The 12,151-nt window shown below is 43.2% G+C and overlaps 1 protein-coding gene across 1 annotated transcript in view; it reads right to left on the minus strand.

Annotated features, from left to right (window-relative positions):
* The window catches only part of REC114 (REC114 meiotic recombination protein), a 123,731-nt gene extending 114,192 nt beyond the window's left edge, over positions 1-9,539 (minus strand). The window contains exon 1 of the mRNA XM_011932969.1: positions 9,351-9,539. Coding sequence (XP_011788359.1) covers positions 9,351-9,509 — 159 coding nt within the window. The 5' untranslated portion in view covers positions 9,510-9,539. The remainder of the gene's footprint in view (positions 1-9,350) is intronic.
* Positions 9,540-12,151: the final 2,612 nt, after the last annotated feature.

Below are 12,151 nucleotides of genomic sequence, written 5' to 3' on the forward strand. Positions count from 1 at the left end.
TTTGGTACCAGTACCATGCTGTTTTGGTTACTGTAGCCTTGTAGTATAGTTTGAAGTCAGGTAGCACGATGCCTCCAGCTTTGTTCTTTTGGCTTAGGATTGTCTTGTCTATGCTGGCTCTTTTTTGGTTCCATATGAACTTTAAAGTAGTTTTTTCCAATTCTGTGAAGAAAGTCAATGGTAGCTTGATGGGGATGGCATTGAATTTGTAAATTACTTTGGGCAGAATGGCTATTTTCATGATATTGTTTCTGCCTATCCATGAACATGGAATGTTTTCCCATTTGTTTTTGTCCTCTCTTATTTCCTTGAGCAGTGGTTTGTAGTTCTCCTTGAAGATGTCCTTCACATCCCTTGTAATTTGGATTCCTAGGTATTTCCTTCTCTTTGTAGCAATTGTGAATGGGAGTTCACTCATGATTTGACTCTCTGTTTGTTATTGGTGTATAAGAATGCTTGTGATTTTTGCACACTGATTTTGTATCCTGACACTTTGCTGAAGTTGCTTATCAGCTTAAGGAGATTTTCGGCTGAGACAATGGGGTTTTCTAAATATACAATCATATTATCTGCAAACAGAGACAATTGACTTCCTCTTTTCCTATTTGAATACCTTTATTTCTTTCTCTTGCCTGATTGCCCTGGCCAGAACTTCCAATACTATGTTGAATAGGGGTGGTGAGAGAGGGCATCCTTGTCTTGTGCCAGTTTTCAAAGGAAACGCTTCCAGTTTTTGCCCATTCAGTATGATATTGGCTGTGGGTTTGTCATAAATAGCTCTTACTATTTTGAGATACATTCTATCAATACCGAATTTATTGAGAGTTTTTAGCATGAAGGGCTGCTGAATTTTGTCAAAGGCCTTTTCTGCATCTATTGAGATAATCAAGTGGTTTTTGTCATTGGTTCTATTTACATGATGGATTATGTTTATTGATTTGTATATGTTGAACCAGTCTTGCATGCTAGGGATAAAGCTGACTTGATCGTGGTGGATTAGCTTTTCAGTGTGCTGCTGAATTTGGTTTGCCAGCATTTTACTGAGGATTTTCGCATCAATGTTCATCAGGGATATTGGCCTGAAATTTTCTTTTTTTGTTGTGTCTCTGCCAGGTTTTGATATCAGGATGATGCTGGATTTGTAAAATGAGTTAGGGAGGATTCCCTCTTTTTCTATTGTTTGGAATCATTTCACAAGGAATGGTACCAGCTCCTCTTTGTACCTCTGGTAGAATTCAGCTGTGAATCCGTCTGCTCCTGGACTGTTTTTGGTTGGTAGGCTATTAATTACTGCCTCAATTTCAGAACCTATTATTGGTCTATTCAGGGATTTGACTTCTTCCTGGTTTAGTCTTGGGAGGGTGTATGTGTCCAGGAATTTATCCATTTCTTCTAGATTTTATAGTTTATTTCATAGAGGTGTTTATAGTATTCTCTGATGGTAGTTTGCATTTCCATGGGATCAGTGATGATAGCCTCTTTATCATTTTTTATTGCATCTATTTAATTCTTCTCTTTTTTCTTTTTTATTAGTCTGGCTAGCAGTCTATTTTGTTGATCTTTTAAAAAAACCAGCTCCCAGATTCACTGATTTTCTGAAGGGTTTTTCGTGTCTCTGTCTTCTTCAGTTCTGCTCTGATCTTAGTTACTTCTTGTCTTCTGCTAGCTTTTGCATTTGTTTGCTCTTGCTTCTCTAGTTCTTTTAATTGTGATGTTAGGGTCCCGACTTTAGATCTTTCCTGCTTTCTCTTGTGGGCATTTAGTGCTATAAATTTCCCTCTACACACTGCTTTAAATGTGTCCCAGAGATTCTGGTATGTTGTGTCTTTGTTCTCATTGGTTTCAAAGAATATCTTTATTTCTGCCTTCATTTTGTTATTCACCCAGTAGTCATTCAAGAGCAGGTTGTTCCATTTCCATGTAGTTGAGCAGTTCTGAGTGAGTTTCTTAATCCTGAGTTCTAATTTTATTGCACTGTGGTCTGAGAGACTGTTTGTTATGATTTTCATTCTTTTGCATTTGCTAAGGAGTGTTTTACTTCCAATTATGCGGTCAATTTTAGAATAAGTGTGATATGGTGCTGAGAAGAATGTATATTCTGTTGATTTGGGGTGGAGAGTTCTGTAGATGTCTATTAGGTCTGCTTGGTCCAGAGCTGAGGTCAAGTCCTGGATATCCTTGTTAATTTTCTGTCTCATTGATCTAATATTGACAGTGGGGTGTTAAAGTCTTCCACTATTATTGTGTGGGAGTCTAAGTCTCTTTGTAAGTCTCTAAGGACTTGCTTTATGAATCTGGGTGCTCCTGTATTGGACGCATATATATTTAGGATAGTTAGCTCTTCTTGTTGCATTGATCCCTTTACCATTATGTAACGCCCTTGTCTCTTTTTATCTTTGCTGGTTTAAAGTCTGTTTTATCAGAGACTAGGATTGCAACCCCTGCTTTTTTTTTTTCTTTCCATTTGCTTGGTGAATATTCCTCCATCCCTTTATTTTGAGCCTATGTGTGTCTTTGCACATGAGATGGGTCTCCTGAATACAGCACACTGATGGGTCTTGACTCTTAATCCAATTTGCCAGTCTGTGCCTTTTAATTGGGGCATTTAGCCTGTTACATTTAAGGTTAATATTGTTATGTGTGAATTTGATCCTGTCATTATGATGTTAGCTGGTTATTTTGCCTATTAGTTGATGCAGTTTCTTCATAGCATCAGTGGTCTTTATAATTCGGTATGTTTTTGCAGTGGCTGGTCCTGGTTCATGTTTAGTGCTTCCTTCAGGAGCTCTTGTAAGGCAGGCCTGGTGGTGACAAGATCTCTCAGCATTTGCTTGTCTGTAAAGGATTTTGTTTCTCCCTTGCTTATGAAGCTTAGTTTGGCTGGATATGAAATTCTGGATTGAAAATTCTTTTCTTTAAGAATATCAAATACTGGCCCTCACTTTCTTCTGGCTTGTAAGGTTTCTGCCAAGAGATCCGCTGTTAGTCTGATGGGCTTTGCTTTGTGGGTAACCCAACCTTTCTCTCTGGCTGCCCTTAACATTTTTTCCTTCATTTCAACCTTGGTGTATCTGACGATTATATGTCTTAGGGTTGCTCTTCTCGAGCAGTATCTTTCTGGTGTATCTTTCTCTGTATTTCCTGTATTTGAATGTTGGCCTGCCTTGCTAGGTTGGGGAAGTTCTCCTGGATAATATCCTGCAGCGTGTTTTCCAACTTGGTTCCATTCTCCCCATCACTTTCAGGTACACCAATCAAACATAGATTTGGTCTTTTCACATAGTCCCATATTTCTTGGAGGCTTTGTTCATTTATTTTCACTCTTTTTTCTCTAACCTTGTCTTCTTGCTTTATTTCTTTGAGTTGATCTTCAATCTCTGATATCCTTTCTTCTGCTTGATCGATTCAGCTATTGATACTTGTGTATACTTCATGAAGTTCTCATGCTGTGTTTTTCAGCTCCATTGGGTTATTCTAGTTAGCAATTCAACTAACCTTTTTTCAAGGTTCTTAGCTTCCTTGTATTGGGTTAGAACATGCTCCTTTAGCTCGGAGGAGTTTGTTATTACCCACCTTCTGAAGCTTGCTTCTGTCAGTTTGTCAAACTCATCGTCCATCCAGTTTTGTTCCCTTGCTGGCGAGGAGTTGTGATCTTTTGGAGGTGAAGAGGTGTTCTGGTTTTTGGAATTTTCAGCCTTTTTAAGCTGGTTTCTCCACATCTTTGTAGATGTCTTTGATGTTGGTAACCTTCGAGTGAGGTCTCTGAGTGGACATTCTTTTTGTTGATGTTGATACTATTCCTTTCTGTTTGTTAGTTTTCCTTCTAACAGTCAGGCCCCTCTGCTGCAGGTCTGCTGGAGGTCCACTCCAGACCCTGTTTGCCTGGGTATCACCAGCAGAGGCTGCAGAACAGGCTGCTGCCTGTTCCTTCCTCTGTAAGCTTCATCTCAGAGGGCCACCCGCCAGATGGCAGCCAGAGCTCTCCTGTATGAGGTATCTGAGGGCCCCTACTGGGAGGTGTCTCCCAGTAGGAGACACAAGGGTCAGGGACCCACTTTAGGAGGCAGTCTGTCCCTTATCAGAGCTCAAACACTGTGCTAGGAGATCTACTGCTCTCTTCAGAGCTGTCAGGCAAGGACGTTTAAGTCTGCTGAAGCTGCGCCCACAGCCACCCCTTCCTTCCCCCAGGTGCTCTGTCCCAGGGAGATGAGGGTTTTATTTATAAGTCCTTGACTGGGCTGCTGCCTTTTTTTCAGAGATGTCCTGCCCAGACAGGAGGAATCTAGAGAGACAGTCTGGCTGCAGCAGCCTTGCTGAGCTGTCGTGGGCTCCACCCAGTTCAAACTTCCTGGTGGCTTTGTTTACACTGTGAGGGTAAAACCGCCTACTCAAGCCTCAGCAATGGCAGACACCCCTCCCTCCACCACGATGGAGCATCCCAGGTCAACCTCAGACTGCTGTGCTAGCAGTGAGAATTTCAAGCCAGTGGTCTTAGCTTGCTGGCTCCATGGGGGTGGGACCCGCCGAGCCAGACCCCTTGGCTCCCTGGCTTAAGCCCCCTTTCCAGGGGAGTGAACAGTTCTGTCTCACTGGTTTTCCAGGTGCCACTAGCATATGGAAAAAAAAAAAAAAAAAACTCTCGGTGTCTGCCCAAACGGCCACCCAGTTTTGTGCTTGAAACCCAGGGCCCTTGGTGGGGTAGGCGCCAGAGGGAATCTTCTCATCTGTTGGTTGCGAAGACCATGGGAAAAGTGCAGTATCTGAGCCAGAGTGCACCATTCCTCCCAGTACAGTCTCTCACGGCTTACCTTGGCTGGGGGAGGGAGATACCTCGAACCTGTGTGCTTCCCAGGTGAGGCGATGCCCCACCCTGCTTTGGCTCGCCCTCCATGGGCTGCACCCCCTGTCCAACCAGTCCCAATGAGATGAACCAGGTACCTCAGTTGGAAATGCAGAAATCACCCGCCTTCTTGTTATTGTGTTTTCCTATTTATTTATTTATTTATTTTGAGATGTAGTCTCACTCTGTTGCTCAGGCTGGAGTGCAGTGGCACAATCTTGGCTCACTGCAACCTCTGTCTCCTGGGTTCAAGGGATTCTCCTGCTTCAGCCTCCCAAGTAACCTCGGGTTTCACCATGTTGGCTAGGCTGATCTGACCTCCTGACCTCAAGTGATCCACCCATCTTGGCCTCCCAAAGTGCTGGGATTACAGGGATGAGCCACTGTGCCAGGCCTCTTGTCAATCTTCTCTGGGGCTCTGTCCCCTCTACCCAACTTACAAATGTTGGATTACCTTTAAGCTTGGTCCCGAATCTCACCTAATGCCATAACTATCAATATCACCTTTATGCTGATGACTCGCACCTTTACATTTCCAGCCCAGATCTTCCTTCTGAGTCTAGGCCAATATACCCAACTATCTATCCAATATCTCCACTTGGATTCTTCACAATCTTATCAAATTCAATACATCCGAAACTGACATCTTGGATTATTCTTCCCTCACTGTTCCTCCTCCAGTGTTTCCCATTCTCTAACCATCTACTCAGTTGCTTCTGCTAGAAACCCAGAAGTCCTTTACTCTTGCCACTCATATACAATCAAGCACCAAGCCTTTTCATTTTGGTCTCCAAAATATATTCCTAATATTCCTATCTCTACTGCCATGTCCTTAGTCTAAGCCATCATCATCTCTTGCCTATAACACTGCAATAGCATTCTATATGATCTTTCTGAATCCACTCATATTCCCCTCCAATTCCATCTTCACACCACAACCAGAGTGATCTTTCAAAGACAAAAATGCCTCTGCTCAAAACTGTTCGGTGGCTTCCCATTGGATTTATAATAATGTTCACAAGGCACCTGCCTACCTCTTCAGACAGGTTTATCTCAAGCTACCATTTCCCTTATTCTCTAAGCACCAGATTTGTTAGCCTTCTATGTAACTATACATTTCACATGCAGAGGTTTTTCAGGTATGTTGTGGCCTCTGTACAGGTTGTGGTATTTTTATTTTATTTTATTTTATTTTATTTATCTATTTATTTTTGAGACAGAGTCTTGCTCTGTCACTCAGGTTGCAGTGCAGTGCCACGATCTCAGCTCACTGCAACCTCCACCTCCCAGGTTCAAGTGATTCTCCTGCCTCAGCCTCCTGAGTAGCTGGGACTACAGGCAGGCACCACTACACCCGGGTAATTTTTGCATTTTTAGTAGAGGTGGGGTTTTGCCATGTTGGCCAGGCTGGTCTCAAACTCCTGACCTCAGGTGATCCGCCTGCCTCAGCCTCCCAAAGTGCCTGGATTACAGGTCTGAGCCACCACGCCCAGCTACCTGGGACCTTTATTCTCTTTAATTCTTCTCCTACCTACTGCTGCCCAAAATACACAAACATGTATGCATGTGTGCACACATGTGACATACATGTATATAATCCAAAATCCCAGATTCCGCATCCAATAGTCAAACCAGACAAAAGGGAACTGAATGACTGGCAACCCATGGTGTTAAAAACATACCACTAGAACAAAATAATAATAATACTAGCAAACCCCTATATAACTTAACACATACTAGGCACTATTTTAGATGATTGATATGTATTAGCTTATTCAATGCTCAAAATAATCCTATGAAGTAGGTACAGGCACACTTCCCTTTACTGGACTTTGCTTTAGTGCACTTCACAGATATTACATTTTTTACAAATTGGAGGTTTGTGGCAACCCCACATCAATCAAGTCTCTCAGTGCCATTTTTCTAACAGCATGTGTTCACTTCACGTCTCTGTATCATATTTTGGTAATTTTCACAATATTTCAAGCTTTTTCATTATTATTATATCTGGTGGTGATCTGTGATCACCACTGTTACTATCGTACTGATGTTACTATTGTAGTTGTTCTGGAGTGCCACAAACCATGCCCATAGAAGATAGTGAACTTAATCAATAAACGATATGTATATTCCAACTGCTCCATCCACCAGCCTTTGCTCTGTCTCTCTCCCTCTCCCTGGTCCTCACTATTCTGAGACGTAACAATATTGAAATCCAGTCAATTAAGAACCCTACAATGGCCTCAAAGTGTTAAGGTGAAAGGAAAAATCATACATCATTCATTTTAAATCAAAAGCTAGAAATGATTAAGCTTAGTGAGGAAGGTATGTTGAAAGCCAAGATAAGTCAAAAGCTACACCTCTTATGCCAGTTAGCCAGGTTGTAAATGCAAAGGAAAAGTTCTTAAAGGAAATTAAAAATGCTATTCCAGTGAACACAGGAATGGTAAGTGGAACAGCCTTATTTCTGAAATGGAAAAAGTTGTAATGGTCTGCATAGAAGATCAAACCAGTCACAACATTCCCTTAAGCCAAAGCCTGATCTGATTTTTTAACATATTCAAAACAGCCTTCTCTTAGAAGAAGAGGCCATCTAGGACGTTCATAGCTAAAGAGAAGTCAATGCCTGGCTTCAAAGTTTCAAAGGGCAGGCTGACTCTTGCATTAGGGGCTAATCACACTGGAGACTCTAAATTGAAGCCAATGCTCATTTACCATTCTGAAAGTCCTAGGGCCCTTAGGAACTGTGCTAAATCTACTCTGCCTGTGCTCTATAAATAGAACAACAAAGTCTGGATGATAGCACAATTGTTTATAGCATGCTTTACTGAATATTTTAAGCCCACTGTTGAGACCAACTGCTCAGAAAAAAAGATTCCTGTCAAAATATTACTGCTCATTAACAAGGCACCTGGTCACCCAAGAGCTTGGATAGAGATATACAAAGAGATGAATGTTGTTTTCATGCCTGCTAACACAACATTCATTCTGCAAACCATGATCAAGGAGTAATTGTCAGCTTTTAAGTCTTATTATTTAAGAAATACATTTTATAAGGCTATAGCTTCTGTAGCTAGTGATTCCTCTGATGGATCCGGGCAGTTAATTGAAAACATCTGAAAAGGATTCACCATTCTAGATACCATTAAGAACATTTGTGATTCATGGGAGGAGGTCAACATATCAACATTAACAGGAATTTGGAAGAAGCTGATTCCAGCCCTCATGCATGACTTTTGAGGGGTTCAAGATTTCAGTGGAGGCAGGAACTGCAGATGTGTAGAAAGAGCAAGAGAACTAGAATTGGAAGTGAAGCCTGAAGATGGGACTGAATTGCTATAATCTTATGATAAAACTTGAAGAGATGAGGAGTTGCTTTTTATGGATGAGCAAAGACAGTGGTTTCCTAAGATGGAATCTACTCATGGTGAAGATGGTGTGAACATTGCTGAAATGACAGCGAAGTATTTAGAATATCACATAAACTTAGTTGATAAAGCAGCAGCAAAATTTGAGAGATTAACTCCAATTTTGAAAGAAGTTCTACTGTGGGTAAAAATGCCATTAAACAGCATCGCATTCTACAGAGCAATCTTTCCTGAAAGGAAGAGGCAATCCATGTGACGAACTGCATTGTTGTCTTATTTTAAGAAATTGCCACAGCAACCCCAACCTTGGGAAACCACCACTCTGATCAGTCAGCAGCCACCAGCATGAAGCGAGACCCTCTAGCGGCAAAAAGACTGACCTGCTGAAGGCTCAGGTGAGTGTTAACATTTTCTAGCAATAAAGTATTCTCGAATCAAGGTATATACATTTTCCTTTTAGACATAATTCTTTTAGACAATAGACTACAGTATAGTGCAAACATAGGTTTTATATGCACTGAGAAGCCAGAAAGTTCGTAACTTGCTTTATTGTGATGGTCTGGAACCGAACGCCAGTATTTCTGAGGGCCTGTACTATTATATTATTATCTCTATTTTAAGACAAAGTGAATAAGGCATAGAGAGGTTAAGTAACTAAAGCAAGGTCACAGAAATTCACTGGCAACGCGAGGATTCAAATCTAGTCCTGTGTGAGTGCTTGGTTACGGGATGACTCAGTTGTCCCTTCTGTAATTCGTTATTTGGATAAATAGTGTATCCTGCACTAAACTAAAAACATCAATAAGGGTGGGGAGCGTTTATATCTTGCTCACTGCTCCATCCCTAGCACCCCGAATAGAGTCTAGCACATACTTGACACTCAATAAATACACATTGAATATATGAATGTTTACTACTCCCTTGCATAATTATTTTGAGACTGTAAAGGTTCCAACCATGTCTCCTACTGCTATGTATGTATTTTCTATCTTAGTTGTCGGCCTGGCCATTCCCCAACATGCCTGGCAGTCGCTTGGTGTCCCTTTGGCATGGCTTTCAGGGCACTGGCCCCGTGTATATGCAGAGCCTCCCCTCCTCAGGGCTGTGGGCGCCTCAGGAATATACCCGCCTTTGGGCCTCACCTTCCATGTGGGGCAGGGGGCTGTCCCAGCTTCCTGGAGTGGCCCAGGTGGGTCTCTGGTGTTTGCGGGTATGCAGCGGGCGTACCGCTGCAGAGGCCACTCTGTCGCTTCTCCTCCGGTAAACCCGAGGCTCAAGGGTACTTTTCCTGCCTCCGCCATGTCCGCCCTCACCACACGCACAGCCGGCGGGGACCTGCCAATCTGGTATCCAACCAATCAGTAAGCGGAACGCCCCAAGGCCCACCCTCCCGTTCAGTGGAAGCCAATTGGCAGGCTCCGAAGAGTCCAGCCTAGGGCATTTCCGGGCCAAGGGGGTCTCTCTTGACCCCTACTTCTACGCTGTAGGGCCGTCGTGACCCTTATTAGAGGAAGTTGAAGTCGCGCTTGCACGGCATTCGGGCCCACACCTTCCCTCAGGCAGCGCACGTCAACTTCTGCAGCTCTGAGTCTGAGAAGTTTCCCAAACTGGCTGACTCCCTGTAACCTACACACTGGGACTAGGCTGGTAGTTGAGGCTGCCTGGACACACGCGTTTCCCTTCCTCAGAGCGGCCTTTCAGAAGACAGTGTCCCCGCTTCACCTCACACCCACCACAAGAAAGCCCCAGTTCCACACGCCATTCAGGAGACACGGTTACTTCCTCATCATCCATCCTGCCGGTCCCTCGCTCGACGTTCCCTGCCACCCGACAGTCAATTTTTCACCGAAAGAGAGGAGCAGATGGGTGGGGGATGCCAGCAGCAAAAGATGTGCCTACATCCAACAGCAGATGCAATGAAATGACATTTCTGGGTGATTTATAGTCGGCAAAGCACTTACACATCTGTTATTTCCTTTATCCTCCCAACAACCTTGTGGTGAATTAAAGAAGCAAAACGGGGATTATTACCCCTATCTAATAGATGGAGGCAAAATAAGGTCCAGTGACCTGGCACAGTGGCTCACCCCTGTAATCCCAGCACTTTGGGACGCCGAGGCGGGCGGATTGCCTGAGCTCAGGAGTTCGAGACCACCCTGGGCAATATGATGAACCCCGTCTCTACTAAAATACAAAAATTTAGCCAGGCGTGGTGGCGCACGCTTGTAACTCCAGCTACTCAGTAGGCTGAGGCACAAGAATTGCTTGAGCCCCAGAGGCGGAGGTTGTAGTGAGCCGAGATTGTCCCACTGCACTCCAGCTTGGGCTGCAGAGTAAAACTCTGTCTCATAAAATAAAATAATCCAGAGAGTAGATGTGGCTTGTCCAAGGTTACACAATCAGTGAACGACAAAGCCAGAGTAGAGCTGTGGATTCCACAATACCCAAGTGTCCACCTCATTTGCAAAGAATTTAGATATTCATGCAATCTATGTCAAGTTAGAAGCAAAGTATACAGAGGGTAGAGACTATGCTAACCAAATACATAAAATAGAATTAAAACACAAACAATGTTTAAAGCTATGCATACCAAAGGATATTCAATTCATAGACAATGGTTGGATAGGTGGTAATTTATTCACTCTACAAAGCATCAATTAAATATCTACAGTGTGCAAACAGCTATGCTAGTCACCATAGGGGCTACAGAAACAGATAAGGCATGTATCTAACCTTCTGGGACCACAGGATCTAATAAGAAAGACAAACAAGGTGCAAATATACCCATGACACCTGACAGTTAATGCCACCGGAAAGGTACAAACCATGTGCCCTCAGGGTTCAAATGAAGTAAAAATCTTCCCAGTAGGGAGTGGCAGTGGTATTTGAGTTAGGACTTGAAGGGTGAGAAAAATTTCCCAAGGCAAGGTGGAAGGAACTGTTGTTCCATGTGAAGGAGAAGTTGAGGAGTAAAGTTGTGGAAATGAGGATAATGACATGACTAGCTGGAATGCAAAGTTGTTTTTTAAGGAAAATGAGGCTACAGAGGTGAGCTGGGACAAAAGAGTATTGAAGAGCAGCTAAGGAATGTGAATTTTACTTGGTAGGTGATGAGGAATATGAAAAATTTGCATAGGAGAATGACTCCATCCTAGTAGTGGTCCAGGCAGGTTAATATCTCAGAAGCATATGGGATACATTGGATTAAAGGCAAGAGGGGTCCACTACTTATCTTTCCAGCAGTCTAGTAAAGCTTACCAAAGGGGTGGGGTTTCAGAAATAGCTTCTGAAGGTCCATAAATGACACAGCAATACTGCATTTAATATAGGAATAAATGGTTAAAAACTTGGTTTGAATCCCAGGTTTGTCTGTTGCCAGCTGTGTGACCTTGTTGAAGTCAGTTAACCTCTCTGTAAAATAGTGTTATTAAACAACTACTTTACAGGGTCATCGAGAAGATAAAATAAGAACATATGTGGGAAAACACTTGGTAAATTACAAAGTGGTACATATGTTGGTGCTTTCTATTTCCAGGGTTAAAGTGACTTTCTGTGAACTCCCTACAGGCAGGGAGGATGGGAATGGGAGCCTGACATTGGGTCTCAGAGGTACTCACCTTCCAGGTCCAGGGCTGCGGCTGCTGTCAGACACCCTTCGCAGGAGCAGATGGTGCTCACAGTTGGGACCCTGTCAGTGCCCAAGGACACCCAGGGCCCTGCTGGGTTCCCACCTGCAAGCTCCCTTCCTAGACAATGCACCTGTGCTTGAGCTTCTGGGGCCACCAGCGTCTGCCAAGAACAGATCATGTCTGCAAAGGGAGATATGATAAAGCCACAACTCAATGCACAGAGGCTCTTACAAACTTATAATATTAACAAATATGACTTGAACACTCAGCAGGTCCCAGGTGCTATGCTAGGTGCTGAGCATATAGTAGAGAGC

Source organism: Colobus angolensis, unplaced genomic scaffold (genome assembly GCF_000951035.1).
Source record: "Colobus angolensis palliatus isolate OR3802 unplaced genomic scaffold, Cang.pa_1.0 Scaffold99, whole genome shotgun sequence".
Lineage (NCBI taxonomy): Eukaryota > Metazoa > Chordata > Mammalia > Primates > Cercopithecidae > Colobus > Colobus angolensis.